The sequence below is a fragment of the Perissodus microlepis genome, chromosome 10 (genome assembly GCF_051167445.1).
Source record: "Perissodus microlepis isolate ML-2025 ecotype Zambia chromosome 10, ASM5116744v1, whole genome shotgun sequence".
Lineage (NCBI taxonomy): Eukaryota > Metazoa > Chordata > Actinopteri > Cichliformes > Cichlidae > Perissodus > Perissodus microlepis.
In genome coordinates this window covers 18,570,314-18,586,695 of record NC_140470.1, presented here as the reverse complement: position 1 = coordinate 18,586,695, position 16,382 = coordinate 18,570,314, and the positions used below count along the sequence as shown (strand labels likewise).

General features: G+C 40.6%; 1 protein-coding gene across 3 annotated transcripts; it reads left to right on the top strand.

The window, feature by feature from the left end:
• The first annotated feature begins 1,638 nt into the window (after positions 1–1,638).
• Positions 1,639–16,376, top strand: coro6 (coronin 6). Of its 3 annotated transcripts, none has more exons than XM_084940456.1 (11): positions 1,639–1,919; positions 4,678–4,877; positions 7,380–7,502; positions 10,835–10,964; positions 11,113–11,291; positions 11,888–12,007; positions 12,119–12,223; positions 12,336–12,481; positions 13,528–13,585; positions 14,014–14,241; positions 14,720–16,376. In XM_084940456.1, the coding sequence occupies exons 2-11, from the start codon at positions 4,680–4,682 to the stop codon at positions 14,840–14,842; spliced, it is 1,410 nt and encodes a 469-aa protein (XP_084796582.1). In that variant the 5' UTR covers positions 1,639–1,919; positions 4,678–4,679; the 3' UTR covers positions 14,843–16,376. The 3 variants fall into 3 exon arrangements, with proteins under 3 accessions (XP_084796582.1, XP_084796584.1, XP_084796583.1); XM_084940458.1 differs by lacking the exon at positions 14,720–16,376 and adding an exon at positions 14,558–14,693; XM_084940457.1 differs by lacking the exon at positions 1,639–1,919 and adding an exon at positions 1,979–2,340.
• The last annotated feature ends 6 nt before the right edge of the window (positions 16,377–16,382 follow it).

Here is a 16,382-nt window from a genome sequence, read left to right as displayed (position 1 = left end):
AATGCCTCATTATCCTGCTGGAAGCAGCTATCAGAAGATGGGTCATAAATGAATGAACCTGGCAACAGTACAGTAGGTAGACTGTGGTGTTTAAACGATGCTAAGTTGGTACTAAAGGGTCCAAAGTGTTCCAAGAACATATCCCCCACAATATTACACCAGCAGCCTGAGTCAGTTTTACAAGGCAGATTGGATTCATGCTTCCATGCTGTTTATGCCTCATTCTGAACCTACCATCCAAATGTTGCTGCAGAAATCAAGAAACTCAGACCAGGTGATGTTTTTCTAACATCTAATTTAAGTGACTCTGTGTGATCATTTCCTGTTTCCTTTCCATCTGCTTCAAGGTCAGCATATGTTCAGAGATGCTCTTCTGCAGACCTAAAATATTCTGGGCGTTCTCACTTGACCTTTGACATCAACAAGGCATTGATGGCTGGATATTTTGTCTGTTTTTGGATGATTCTCTATAAACTCTAGAGACGGTTGTGTGGGATAATCCCAGTAGGTCAACAGTTTCTGAAATGCTCAGACTAGCTCAGACAACCATGCTTGTCTACATAAATGTATTGAGTTGCTGCCATGTGATCGGCTAATTACATTGCACAAATGAGCAAGGGAAGAGGAGTACCTAACAAAGTCGAAAAAACAGTAACTTAAAGATTTTTTTTATGTATACTGACATGTTTGGTATTTACAGTCAGAGGTAAAGTTAATGCATTTTAAATGTATAGCCGTTGGAAAATGACATTTTGGTTTGTTTTGTCATTCTAGGTTTTTATTAGTCAAGCATTTTGCTGTTACTGTGAACAAATGTCACACTTTGGCTCCACAGTAAAAAAATAAAAAGGCACAAGCAGGACCTGAAACCAGTAATGTATTCTGGTTACCATCACATACAGATCTTCAGACCTTGAGCACAAACATGATGCCATGTTAAATTAATGGAGCGCAGGAAAGAAATCATTTCGCTGATGTTCTCTTTTTTTCTTTATGAAAGTCCTGACACCAGGATGCAGAGAATCACAGAAAGATTCTGAGTTGGAATGGATTCTCCCTGCTGAAGAAGTCTCGTGACTGAAACAAAGAAAGACAGCCAGAGCTGGATCAGCACGCACTTCAGGTATCCAGGTATGCTGAGAGTGCAATAACACCAGAGAACCAACTTCCCCTTTGTCTGTCCTCAGCTACCAACTAGTACAACAGGTGCAAAAATCTATTAACTTTATCTGACTAGTGTCTAAAAGGTCAAAGATCACCTTAATTAATGCTGTGTACCATTAGAGGTGAAAGGAAGGGCTGTGATAAGGGCTGTTTGGTTATCAGGTAATAAAATCTTTTATTAATAAAATAAATAAAGACTATGTCAGTCAAGTTTTATTTGTTTTGAATCAATGGTCAATTAAAAACAACCTTCTTTTGTACAATAAGTGCCCAAATAACTTCCCGGGGGTGTTCACAGTGGCTGCCCAACATCCAGAGTTGTCAATAGAAGGACTTTAAAAGCAGCTTTGGAAACCAGCTCAGCTGAGCGGTGTGCTCATTTACCAGTTTAACTCATATTCATCTATCCCAAGCAGTGACCCCGGGAACGCGCTCCCCCACTTGTCAAAGGCGCACCTGTTCGAAAATAGACGGCACCCACCCTGCACCCATCCACCCGCACCCTCCCCCTTCTCTCTCTCCTGCTCTGCCCCCGGCATCTCCCCTCTGTCTCTCCCTGCCGAAGACCGTAGCACAGTTTTCCAGCTCTCTCCTCACTAAAAGTCCGCACCGACTCCGGGACAGCTGATTCCAGGGAATATAATCCAAAAGGAATAAAGGCAGCAGAGGGAGAGGGTGGAGGAGGAGGAGTAGCAGTCCATTCGACATAAACCGTGACCGTTATCCAGGGAAGTGGGGTCTCCCCAAAACCTGAGGTGAGCCTGTGTTTCTTAATATGTGTGTCGGTGTCTGTGCTGCAGTGGGGCGAGAGGTGCGTCAGCTTCTTTACTGCGCAGCTGGAGAGGAGCGAGCGAGTCCTTACATTTGGAAACCCCGAAAACACAGCCGGGACGTTGTGACTATGCACTTTTCTGCCTCTGGCAACTGATCTTAAGTCGTGCATGCTGTGGCAGCTGCGGGATACTTTAAGGAGTACTTTGTACATAACTACCCCCACCACCTCCACCTCCTCCTGCGCCCCTGCCAGTCTCTTCCCGTGTTTTATGCGTTTTTCTGCAGGCTGTGCGCAGTGACAGATCAGATTTACAGTCAGCTCATTAGTGATAAAACGACACAGGGTGCGGGACCTTCTTTCTGGAACCATTTGGGATCGCCGGGGAGGAGCGGCCGGCCCGGGTAGGACAGTGCAGTTTGTCATGTCTATATTAGGAAAGTGCCAGTGTCATTCTTTCGCTGTCTGGATTCTCCAGGGCCGTGCCATGCGCGACAGAGCAGACCCATCTCATTAACCTGAGGCGGAATTAATAGCAAGATGTTTTTCACAGATGCTAAAATCTACTCTTTGCCTCAGTTTTAGTTTGGCTTATATTACATGACAAGACATTGACAGTAGAGCACAGAAATCAGTGTACTTAAAAAAAGAAGCATTAGACCAGGAGAACGTCATTATGTGATCATTAACAGTCTTTTCTTTCTTTTTCTTTTTTTTCTTTTTTTTTTTTACATCCTATTGTAAAAACTATATAATGTGTATAATGAGGTGTTAAATGCTCCACTGTTGGCTTTGCTGAAGTGGTCTCTGGGATGTGACTCTTTCACAGAGGTTCCAGGAGCTTCTTTCCCCTCATAAGTCAACTTTGGGGCAGATTGTGATATATCCTACTGTGAAAGTCAGACAGTATCATTGACAAAGGTTTTATCTGAATAGTGAAAAGTCTAATGCTTAGAGTTTAATGTAATCCTGCTAACACACAGAGTCACTGCATTAGTCAGATCTCTTGGGGGCCCCATACAGACCTACTTTTAGACTAGGGCTTTCAGTTTTAGCCTTATGTAAGCCAGTGGAGTCTGCAAGTATGTTAGGTCTGTTTGAATCGGCATATTCTCACAGGAGTTGTGTGACAGAAGTGCTGGGCCGTGACACTGTATCTGTCAAGTTCTCTCCCCCTCCTACCTTTTATCTGTTCTCTGTGTCTTAGTGTTTGTCTTTGATGTTTGGCTGCCACATAGTGTTTGGTGGGACAATCACCTATTAATATCTGCAGTAATGGCAAGGACTGTTACAGAATATCCCCCGTGTTTCGCAGGATTACAGTCCGGTTGGCCTTTTGCCTGCGACAGCCACAGGATAGCAACAAACAGCCTAAGATCAAATTACAGAATTCATCATCATTTACAGGAGAAAAAGTCACAGTGTTTGAAGCAATTAAAATGTTTATTAAGAAACAAGCAACACTGATGTTAGTATTAATCATTGTAGAGCATGATTAGACTATAATGAATCGGTGTCACTTAAAAAGCATGCAAACTCAGTATAACTAATATAAATAATAAATAAGTCATGAACTTTGTGTGCTGTGGCAAAATAAGTGAGCTCTTCTTATTTATTTACTTAATAGACTTTTTTTTTTTAATTAGAAGCTCAGAAATTGTAATGTTGAAAAGAATAGTAACAACATACAGCAACAGCACAGTTTTTGTACTAACCACTGTGAGAACTGTCCACACACAGAAATCCATCCATGTTCTTAACTGCGTATCTAGTTCAGAAGTACACCCTGGACAGGTCACCAGGCAAATACCAATGCTAACACAGAGACAATCATTCACACCTATGACACATTTAGAACCATTGATTACCCTAACACTTATGTCTTTGGACTGTGGGAGAAAGCCAGAGTACCCGGAGAGAAGCCATGAAAGCACAGAGAGAACATGAAAACTCCACGCCAAAAGTTCAAACTCAGAAACTTCACACTGTGAGGCGGCAGTCAGAAAATCAAGTTGTCATTTTTTTAAAAAGAAACAGTGCAGAAAATGTACTGTCAGTAAATGGAAATACGATATTATTAAGTCTGTTAAGTTTGCAGTTTAATGTGAAAGAACCTCAAGCTTACTGCCTAACAGTAATTATGAAAAAGTGAGTGTAATACAAAAAAACTGCTTACACAGCCTACTGTGTCATAGACTGTATAAGCAGGTTATACCAGTCCAGGTCGCCAGTCCATCGCAGGACATGTCAAAGAACAAACTTTTAATCTCGCCATTCTGCACCTGCTTCATGTTGTAAAAAATAATCCTTTATATAACTTTTGACTATCCTGTATTTATGTTTGATCTGCAAATACTTTCAACGAATAAAATAAATACCAAAAACAGGTTAGTTAGTCATTTTCAACTTTCAAAACAGCAAAAACTGCCTAAACATATTACAGTAGTAATTAAGCATTAAATAAGCAGTTATATAAATACTTAAACCCACAGATTAAAAGCACAGACTGAGGCGTGTGCTTCACTGTAATTAACAGATTTCTCTGTTGTCTCCGTTTATGACACATCGTTCCAAATGAAATCCCCTGAAATCATTCATGTACAGCAGACACATTAAACTCCTCAGATAGCTCTACTTTTTCATCCTCTCCTTCCTTTATCTTTATCGAAACTTTCATCGCCGCTCTCTGCGGTCTCTAATTCTTCTTCATTTCTTTCCTGTCTGCGCTCTCCTTTCCTCAGCCATGAGTCGCAGCATCGTGCGGCAGAGCAAGTTTCGTCACGTCTTCGGCCAGGCGGTAAAGGCTGAGCAGGGTTACGATGACATTCGTGTGTCCAAGGTGACATGGGACAGCTCCTTCTGCGCCGTCAATCCAAAGTTCTTGGCAGTCATCGTTGAATCCAGTGGAGGAGGAGCGTTTCTGGTCCTGCCCCTTTCTAAGGTCAGTAAAGGTCAGAGGGTTGGAGGGATTCAAATGTAACACTCAAATATCTGACATGTTTTTAGCTTTTTTGTGCTTGAATCAATTCTCAGTCGACCAGCGTTCCAATAAATTACAATAAAAATTAATAGCACCTCATTTGCTTCTCCGTGTGATGTAGAGTGTATTAGAGTGTAAATGAAAGTGTGACTGTAATAAGCTCTGTTCTGGGAAAAAGGATTTCTAGGAACACTGACAGCATGGCTCTACATGTCTCATGCTGATCTGCAGGAGTATCTAAATGACTGACATTAAATCATGTACAGATATTCATGATCTACATTAGATGAACTCTGGCTGATCATCTGGCTCTTTCTTTCTATTTATATCGAGCTATTTATGGTCGTTGAGCTGCTGAGTGGTGTTTGTGTGCGTGTTGCAAGCAGATATACTTTTATTACCTGTTTGTCTGTGTTTTAAAAGAGAAACAGTAGCTCTCCTAAACTGACTTGCTTTCAGCATGAGGTTGCAGACAGCAGACTATTATTGCTCTATAAGAGGAAGAAAAGAAAAAGAAGTGCATATCTGGGGCTTTTCTGGATGTTGGTGTACGTGAATTGGCATTGTTAAGTGAAAGCACTGCTTAAATGAGTGTGGACACTTTGTTTTTTTTTTGTGTGTAGTTTTGCCTAAAGTTTAAATAGAAAACTTTTACAGCAGGAAATCCAGCCATCCAATAAATAGTATCCTTAAAGAAGAACACTCAGAATTAGACCTTAAAAACAGCAGAAACAGCAAACTACAAACAGCTTATACACTTTGTTTTTGTTTCTCAGTATTGCTGAAGCACAGTGATCAGAGGTGGACTTTCATTCATGAGTTTTAGTCTCAGTAAAAGACTGTCTGGTAGTATTTAGCTTTTGCTAGGAGCTGAAGTGTTGCTTGTATACGGCAAGGTTTTTGGCAAATTCCTTTGTCCTGTGGTCCAGTAATTATTTTGAAATACACAGAAGAGTCAGTGTTTGATCCTTTGAGACATGCAATTCATAAGAAATCAGCTGCTTTTCTTAGACGTGATGCTAACAGTGCAATAGCCTGGTGGCTACACTGAATTAAAGCTGACACCAGAAATGTAGTTAACTTGTGTGAATATTTTACTGGGAGGGTAAAAGTGACCCAGTGATCCTGATATTGGTTAGTGAAATGTGTTTCATTCATTTTCAGGGCTAAGTTGGATAAATATATTTGGATTTGGATTTTATTTCAGCGTGATGTAACATCCACCTTTGATTTACATCTAACGTGGTGAGAGTTCATGCTCGAGCTCAGCGCACTTCACACTGTTGTAATAAGACTGCAGAAATTAAACTGAACTACACAGCCAATCACTGCCCAGAGTTACAAGAACAAGTTAACATTATCCAGTCTAGAAATTTGGGGGGAAAATTTGACTTCGTGTTTTAAGCTTACACAAAGGTTAGTATTTCAGCTCGACTAAAAAAGGTTAAGCGACCAGGTTTTACATTTCTGAGATTTAAGAAGAAAACATAAACAGTATGTGGGTGTAATAAGGTCATACCCGCTGGGATTCTTCAGCATCTCAGAGGTGCTAATTAATGAAAAAGAGCAGCAGGACACAAAGCAATGCAGAGGTTTTTTTGAGGCACTGAGGAATGGACATGATTATTTACTGGAGTCACGGTGAACAGACGCGCTATTAATACACACCAATGTGCTCTCCATCCTCCTCTTCCCCCCACTGAGTCCCCAACAGGCCACATGAAAAACTCCCCTTTCAACGCCTCGTCACTCCGCTATAAATACACCACTCTTGGAGTGTGACTGATTGTGTGTCAGGACGGAGTTATATCTAAGAGCTGATACACATGTCCACATGAAAGGAACCATGGGAACAGGGAACTGGGAACATGGGAACATTGGGTTGTCTTCAAACATCTGCTTTTGAGACAAGTTTCAAAAGGTTCTTCCTGCCACATCTGGTTCACTTAAGATCAGATCTCAAACGGTTGCCCATTTCCAATCTATATTAGCTTAAAAGGAGCTCTCCAAATATAACAACTAAATCTCAGTCATGTACAGTCATCTGAAGAATAAAGTACACCCTATTTCAATTCTATGAATTTATGTATCAGGAAATAGACCTGAACAAAAATCACTTGGCCCATCACAGCTCTTGATCTCACATATAACATCTACTTATTCTTGAAAACTAAGAGTCTTTCACTGAGGAAGATGGTAAAAATCTGGAGAACAGCTATTAAAACGGACCTCATGGTTATACCCACTATGTCTGAGATCAAGAATTAACTTTTAAGCTAATTATTCCAGGAGTGTTTCACATTGAGGGAAAATAGTTGTTTTAATTTTTTAACTTAGCTGTGCTGATGTCTGACTGGGCTTAAGGCTGTTATTTTGACCTTTTTTAAAGAAATGAATGAATATTGATTATTAATGGTGACCCGTTATACAAACACAGTCCTAACTCAGTCCTCTGTGTTGCAGACAGGTCGTGTGGATAAGAACTACCCGCTGGTGATTGGTCACTCTGGACCTGTCCTGGATATCGATTGGTGCCCTCATGACGACAATATCCTGGCCAGCTGTTCGGAGGACTGCACTGCAATGGTAATCTGTGTGTGTGTGTGTGTGTGGGAGAGACAAGTTGCAGATGCATGTGGAGGAGTTTGTTATTCAGTGACTCAGATAGCAGTCATAGAGGTCTTCACAGCTTGAGTTTGTCACGTCTTCCTGCTTCTTAAATGAACAACAAGTTAAGAGAACCAGTCTACGCGTCAGTGCGTCTACCTGTCTGCGTCTCCACCCACCTGCTCTGCGTCATCTCTATCTCTCCATCAGGCCACGCATGATATTTTGTAAGGCTGATCAAAGCATTCTGCCTGTGACCGGCTTCATTGCTGTAATGCATCTACAAACCTGTGGCGTCCACAATACGACAGCTTCCTCATGACCTGTTTCCCTGCTTGTTGTCAAGTATTTTCCTATCAGTATCCTATCATATCGGGCAAAAATCTCTCGTCAAACATGCAGGAAATAAGGAGACGTGAGCAAGAAATATGGAAAATAGTTAGAGTATCAGTATCTGCGATCATGTCCTGCTCCATCTGGTGCTGATCACCTCACATCAGCAGGAATGGGATTTTAATGTGTTAAAATCACGTCACCTTACAGATTATGTGGCCATATTGTTTAGCAGCTGGGGCTTTGTAAACACACTTTGCAGTCTCATCTTACATTATTGCTGAGTTTTGGATGGCAGACGGAAACCAGAAGAGTTTTAGAGGTGTTTGTGATACACTGCAGATGTCTCATGACTGAGTTCAGTCAGCAGGGGTCACTGTGAGGTCTTTATATTTCTGTGCCATGATACTTGCCTGTTATGAAAGTACTTGATGTGAAACTAAACAAGGTTATACATCCTTTAAACCCATTATAGCAGCTGTTTTTTTTTTTAACATTTTATAATCCATGACATTTTGTGTGTCCCAGCTAATTTTACTATTCAGCATTCCTGCACTGTTTCAAATTTCTCCTAAGACTGTGTTAAAATAAATAATGCATATTTGTGGCCCTTGATCTGGAGTTAATCTAGATATAAACAGGCTTCAGCTCTTCAGATAAGACTAGTTAATGTCTGGATAATTCCCTGGACCACAGTGTTTCCTGGCCGAGCTGCGGTCAGACAAAGTGTTAAACTGTTATTTCTGGGACAAAATCCACACTAGTAAAAGGCAGTAATTACTTACAGTATGTGAAGAGCTGTAAGCTGCTCTAAAAGCATGAGATGAGAACTGGGTTAAGTGTTCACAGTGTGATGAGCTGCTCCACTGACGCAAAAATGACACTCCAAAGATAATTTCTGGGTGATCTTGATTTGGACAGCAGACAGGAAATATTTCTGGCCTTGATATGGAAATCTATTTGAGCTCACAAAAATTCCCTCAGGGCAACATCATCTGATGCCTTCTTTTATCCAATCCGCAATCAAACAAATATATTCAGGTTTAAGATACATACATTAGAGGAAACCCTCATACTGCAGGTGTGAGACCAAGTCATTTTTTACTTACTTGATTTTCTAAATGGTGTATATTGACTGCATAAACAAACAAAGTACGGTGGTTAGCACTGTTGTCGCACAGCAAGAAGGGCTTTCCGGGGTCTTTCTGTGTGGAGTTTGCATGTTCTTCCCGTGTTTGCATGCGTTCCCTCCGGGTACTCCGGCTTCCTCCCACCATCCAAAGACATTCAGTTTGTGGGGATAGGTTAACTGATTAATCCAAATTGCCCATAGGTGTGAATGGTTGTCTGTCTCTGTGTGTTAGCCTTGTGACAGACTGGCGACCTCTCCAGGGTGTACCCCGCCTCTTGCCCTATGACAGCTGGGATAGGCTCCAGCACCCCATGTTAACACACACCGATTGCTCCAAACTTCTGCTTTTTAGAGGCGTTCACACTTGCTGATCACCGAGTGCATTTGATAAGCACTGCCTGGATGCTACTTACCGTCCTAATTCCTATGGCTGAAGTAGTTTGAGGTAGAATAAAACATATAAACTATGTATTTAGATAATATATATTGTACATTAGTTATACATGTGCCCTTTGTACTTTTTTCTGGATTTTCTAATGACAACGTGTCTCAGCATGTGTGCACCAGCACAGTTGTCACGGAGGCCAAAAGTCACCCACTTGTTCATAGTGACATTGCAGGAATCTTTGCGCGATCAAGTGATTGAATCGTGGCTTCTCTTGTGGCAGCAGCTGCTCCGATGCTGTTTGAGTGCCGTGTGTTTGCCTTTGTGAGCTCTGTTTGTGTCCGGCACTCAGACAGACGTGTGCAGCTGCTGTGAGCTGTGATGTCATTCCGTCAAGTTCACAGAGACTCATCATTGTGTCATCTCGCAGGCTCGTTTGAGTTGTGAGTATGGGTCTGTGTTTGTGCGCGACTTCTTGAACATATGTGCCTTAAACAGCTGTGTATTGTAACTGTAAAGACCCTGTTCCAACAAACTGAATATGTACTGAGAATAATGTATTGTGTGTTCTAATGTCCATTGACATGAGCAGCTGCTTTTAAATAAAGCAGATGAATTGAGAATTGAAGTTTTTGTAACTCAGTAGCCCATTAGTGAGAGTTTTAGCCACTTTTGGGCTTGATAAAATAATGCTTTACGTATTGATTATGGATATGTTTATGGTTTAAACAGCCACTACCTCAGTATTGTATTTAGATCAGCTCAGCAAGTGAGAGATCTTTGGCACTGGAACCTTTCTGAATGTTTCGTCCCAGTACTTTTGATCAGTTATGTTTGAGCAGGCTTTGGTTGAGTGTAACTAAATAGCCCATGTGAACAGACACGGGCCAATACAATATCTACCAACAGATAAAGTCTGGCAGCAGTTCAGCTTTTTATAGATAATCTGAATTATCTTCTAACAAATAGCAGCAGGTAAAGCACAAACAGTTTCATTAAGGGAAACCCTTTCCGATTATCTGCACAGTCGTCAGTGTACTGGAGCTGCACACAGGTGTAAGCTTTAATAGATGGCTGTGAGGCAACATAAATATAACTCTGTAATAACAGTCAGTAGAGTTATGGTTCAATTAAAATGAGTGAGCTCCACAATAAATCTGTGGCAGTGAATTTAATATCAAAAATTCTGTCATGTGTAAGTGAAAAGAAGAGAAACAAAGCAGAAAGGCTCCGATATTACACGTAATGCCAGATGTTATTGATTCTCTATTGCAGGATAACTTTCTTTATTTTATTTTATTTTATTTTATTTTAGTTTAGTTTATTAGTGTTGTGATGCAGACATCTTTCTCCTGAGATGCAGACAGAAATGTATTTTATTCTGCTGATGTCAAATTTTGAATGACTTCTAATAATATTTTTGGACAACTCATCACATTGCTGTGTCTGTGTCGTCTCCAGGTGTGGCAAATTCCAGATCACGCTTTGACCCGCCCCCTGTCGGACCCGGTGGTGGTCTTGGAGGGACACTCCAAACGAGTCGGCATTGTCAGCTGGCACCCCACCGCACGCAACATACTACTCACTGCAGGCAGGACACAGAAACACACAAACCTCCAGTGTCCTCTTATGTTTTCATGACATCCTTCATATCTTTTTTTGGGCCCCCTATGTGACAGTAAATTAGAACAAAACCTGAATAGGATGTCTATCTGTGTTTCGACTCCATCACCCTCCAGGCAGTGACAACCTGATAATTATCTGGAACGTGGGGACAGGTGAACCCCTCATCTCCATGGACGACCATCCAGACCTCATCTACAGCGTCAGCTGGAACCGTAACGGCAGCTTGTTTTGCACCACCTGTAAGGATCGACGTCTGCGTGTCTGTGATCCCCGCAAAAGAGAAGTGGTGGCGGTGCGTGAGTAGAAATTACAGATGGCTCGTCTTGGCAAAAAGGCTTTCCCACCTCTTTGGAGGAAATTTGGCTCATTTGTTTTTGCATAATTGTTTTAATTCAACCACATTGGAGGGGCTGAATAGCCTGTTTAAGCTCATGTGAAAGCACAGCAAATTGTTGAGGTCCCGAAGCAGCAAAGCAGCCCCAGACCATCACACTACCACCACCGTGTTTGACTGTTGGTGTTAGTGTTCTTTTCATCAAAGGCTCTGTTAGTTTCATGTGAGACAAATATGCAAAAAACTAAGAAATCATGTATAAGGTATACTGTTTCACAGTATAAACTAATATAATGCAGAAGCTGTCTCAAAATATATTATTGGTATATATTATTATAAATAATTAGCACAATTATTCTGGTGACTATATTTTTATTTTTCTTATTGTTCAAGAATATATTAGCTCCTTAGAATTACTTGACTTCAGGAAACAGTGAAACACAAACTTTCATTAAACAGGCACAGAGACAGAAAATAAGGATTTAACTTGAAATCTTTAGCTCTTACATTGTTGTAGTTATGTTACTAATGTCTGTTTCTCTGCTGACCAACAGGAACGTCTGGCTCCACATGAGGGCATCAGGCCAATGAGAGCAATCTTCACCAGAGATGGAAACATCTTCACTACAGGATTCACCAGGATGAGTCAGAGAGAGCTCGGCCTCTGGGACCCGGTAACAAATGACTATATTTCACAGAGTGGCTGTAAAAATATGTTCACACACTATAATATGAATCTACACAGAAACCTGTCAGTTTTCCTCACAGCTTGTTATTGTCCACAGACAAATTTTGAGGAACCTATTGCACTTTTGGAGTTGGACACAAGTAATGGAGTATTGTTACCTTATTACGATCCAGATGCAAATATGGTCTACCTCTGTGGAAAGGTACAGACATATAACTGTGACTTATTTTTACACTTAATTGTAGATGTATTATCAGCCTTAATGCTAACACAGTCACACTTGTTTTTACACTTGTTCATGTGTGTGTGTTTAGGGGGACAGCAGTGTCCGGTACTTTGAAATCACAGAGGAACCACCGTATGTTCACTACCTCAACACCTTCAGCAGCAAGGAGCCCCAGAGAGGGATGGGCTTCATGCCCAAAAGAGGTGTTGATGTCAGCAAATGTGAGATTGCCAGGTAAGATGCTGATCTTGCAATGATTTCAACTTGAGTGCAACTTAACCGTGTAAGAAGGTGAATGAGCCAGCTGTGGTTCAGCTGGAGGTTGACTGGGTTGTATCCTTGGGCAAGATACTAGCCTAAAGTTACCCCTAATGCATCCACTGGAGTGTCAGGGTCATCATGAGGTCAACACACTTAGGTATATAAAACCAAAAACGAAATTCTTTTAGGAATTGTATTTAAAATTGCCTTAAGTGCTCAGGTAGACTAGAAAATAACTGTATAAGTACCAGATCACTATAAAGTTTGCTATAAAAGTTTTAGCTTCTCCAGCGTCCCTACAGTTGCTGCTGTCTCTGCAAACTGCTTTGCAACCCACCTCCATCTCAGCTTCTCCTTTTTATGCCTTTTTACTTTGTCTTTAGTATTTTGGTAATGCCTGCGCTTGTGTGCTCGCAGATTGAAATAGTAATCTTTGGTCCTGTCTGAAATCTGGTTTTTGAAAATCAATATCACAAGATGTCAAAGAATAAATTGTCACACGACTATATTTGGGCATATCTGCAGCAGCGATTCACAGCCCTTTTCATGTTTTAGTGATTCCACTGATTTAATGGACGTGTTGCCATTTTAGCCTTCAGATAAATGAAACAAATATGCAGTAGTTATTACATCAGTTATTATTGCAGACAATTTGGTCCATTAATTTTCTACTTAGCACAAGTGTTCATATTTGAAATTTCCATTTTGTTCACCTTAAAAGCTTCACCACTGAATGCTTTGTATTCTCTAAACACTGCTAAATGCTCATGAACCATAAACTCTCTGACATGGACATTTCTAAATATCAGAAATACTAGTTTATGTCTTTGCAGAAAGCTGCAAAAGTAGTCCTTTTTCCATATAGTTCTCATATACATCTCCATATGTGATAAACAATTATGTGACTTACTGATTGCAGGTGAGATTGATTATTCAGTTCTTATAGACAGACATTTAAAAATACGTACAACGACAACTGTGATAACTTGTGGCCGTGTCCTCTTTTCTCATCTTATCAGGTTGTATAAGCTGCTTGACAAGAAATGTGAGCCCATCACAATGACAGTGCCCAGAAAAGTAAGCCTGACTCAGCCTTCCATTATGGTCTTCATGCTCTGCTGTGTTTGACTTTGACAATGGTGCAAGATGAAGATATCAGTCTTATACTTTATCGAAACAGAAATCCTGGACTTTTCACACCACACTTCTATCTGGCTCCTTAAAACTCAAACACGAATCAACCTTTGTCGCTGCAGTTTCATTTGAATACAGTTCAGCTGAATGGAAAACCATTAATGTTTACATCCTGCCACGAGCACCTTGTGAGGCTTCCTTCTGCACAGTGATTGGTTCTTAGCTGTAGTTTAGTGCAACGAAAGGCTTCTTTCGTTGCACTAAATTTGGAGGACAAATACACATGTTTGATATTAGGGATGAACTTGCAGCTTTACTTTTTACTTCACACAAATGTCTGTGTTGTCCCCTTGATCTTCCCTGTTGCACAGTCGGACCTCTTTCAAGATGATCTGTACCCAGACACAGCAGGACCCGAGCCCGCCATGGAACCCGAGGAGTGGCTTGATGGCCGAGATGAAGATCCCATCCTGGTGTCCATGAGGCAGGGTTACGTGCCGCCGAAGAGCAGAGAGCTCAAAGTGGTGAAGAAGAACGTCCTGGACTCCAGACCCACCACCCGACGCAGCATGTCCACTTTGGACACCAACAGCCTGCCGGTAAGCCCACTTCCTGCACCTCCTGCACATGAACTACTTTTCAACATTAATTTAGCAGTATAAGATGACTCCTCTCTACTAATCTGCATTCACATTATAGGCTCCCAAAGCCTGGATGTATTTTTATACATTGATATCCATGTACAGCACAGTTGAACGATTTCTTAGTCCTGTAATCTGACTGGTGGTAAAAAAAAAAAAAAAGAAAGAAAGAAAAGAAAACAACAACAGTAACAAAAATGTGACTCTGTTTTAACCCTTTTCTGTTTTCTTTTCTCTTGTAATTCCATCTGCCCACAACCTTTTTTGTTCAAAGCTTTCACCTGTTTTCATTGATTTCCTCTAGTCCTAGTCATCTTCCTTAACCTATTCTTCAAACATTTTCCTTAATTTCACCTTCTTATCACAGTCTTTTTTCCTTTCTGTTTCCCTTTTATCCTTCTGCACACTTGTCTCCCCTGTGACAATTGCTGTTCAGCCTCAGCTGCTTGAGAGGTTACTGGAAGAGATTCAGAATCTGAAGGCCACAGTGTTGTCTCAGGAGAAGAGAATCTGTGACCTGGAGAATAAGCTTTCCCAGTACACCAATGGCAGTGCCTGATGTGCATGTAAACATGGTCTGAAGAACTGGTCTGAATATTATTGACGAGGATTCACTCTTGTGAATGCTTATGAATGTGTACAAGTGACCATTCGACAGTTTTGAGGAAATTGCATCTGTACCCCTTTCGATGGTTGACTCTATAAAATCTTTATCCCGGTTTTACCTTTCATTCTACTGCAGGATATTTTTTGGCATAGTCACAATTTTACAGCGAAAAGGACGGAGGTGAGGTTTGTGTGAAGGCACTGTAAGTTTGAGAGTGTAAGTTGGGTTAAAGAAATAAAAAAAGGTTTCTATTAGAGAAAAAAGAAAATGTAGAAAACAGGTTTAAAAAAAATGCAAGCGCAAGACTTTTATAATTTGCTTCTATAAAAAATACAGGCCCGCTTCAAACCTGCGCACACATCCTCCCACTGCATGTGGAGTCACGCTTATAGCTTTGGAGGGTCTCGAAGTTAAGAAGAAACATTAACAGAGACATTTCCCCTCAAATCAGGATCTGGATTGATTAATACAGTCGTCACATAGAGTGAATTAAGATCATTCCTCAGCTGGTTTAAGCTGCCTGTTCTGATTCAGCTGCAGAAATTAAAACAACCTTTCTTAATACTTTTTTTAGTTTTACTTAGACGTCTGTGAAAATAACTCAAAACTGACAACAACAACAAAAAAAACCTTGAAATTTTAAGTTAGCAAGTCAAATATCTTTAGATAATAACCCCAATTCTTGACTAACACATGGCAAAAAAGGTGTTTGTTTTTTTCAATTTTAAGAAAAAAAAAACAGCAGCAGAAACAGGCTTCCATACTTTCTAGGTTTAAAAAAAAAAATCATCTTTATAACATAGAAATACTAATAAAGTTTATATACAAAGCATTTTTTGAGGCCAAAGTGTTTTTCAGGAAGCTTCAGATAAGTCAGGAAAAAAGTTAAAAACATGAAAAGCACAAATAAACATTACTTTAGAAGATCCTTTTTTGAAGCTCGAATTCACGTTCATTCTTTTATTGGTGTTTGCTGTGCTACGCACATGCTAAGACCATCACATGCCGTATTACAGAGCTAGTTCATCTCAAACGACAGAACTCATAGTATTTATGGGGATTTGTTTCCTGTTTCCTACACAAAACACGTGCTGACCTGTGATCGTTGTGCACTCATGTCGAGGGCCTCGTGACCTCACCAAAATTAAATCAGTTTAGAAAGTTAATGCAGGAGACCCTCGAAGCGGCGTGAGAGTGTGCACGGGCTGGCTTGGAATCGGGATGCTGCAGTGGACATGCTTGCACCATCACTAAACACTCACAAAAAGCCACACAAACAAACAAGGACACATTTCAGCATTTCAACCCCCTGTGTCGCAGATGACCAGTTTATTTAAATAATGCTCAGAAAAATTTTCAATATGTAAATAGTGATAAAAGGAAACGGGAGAAGAAAATGTAGCAAAATGTGAAAAGAGAAACGTTTTGTTGTGTAAAGGTTATACATTAGACACATTATGACAACAATAAAAAGTGTTTTTTTTTTTACTGC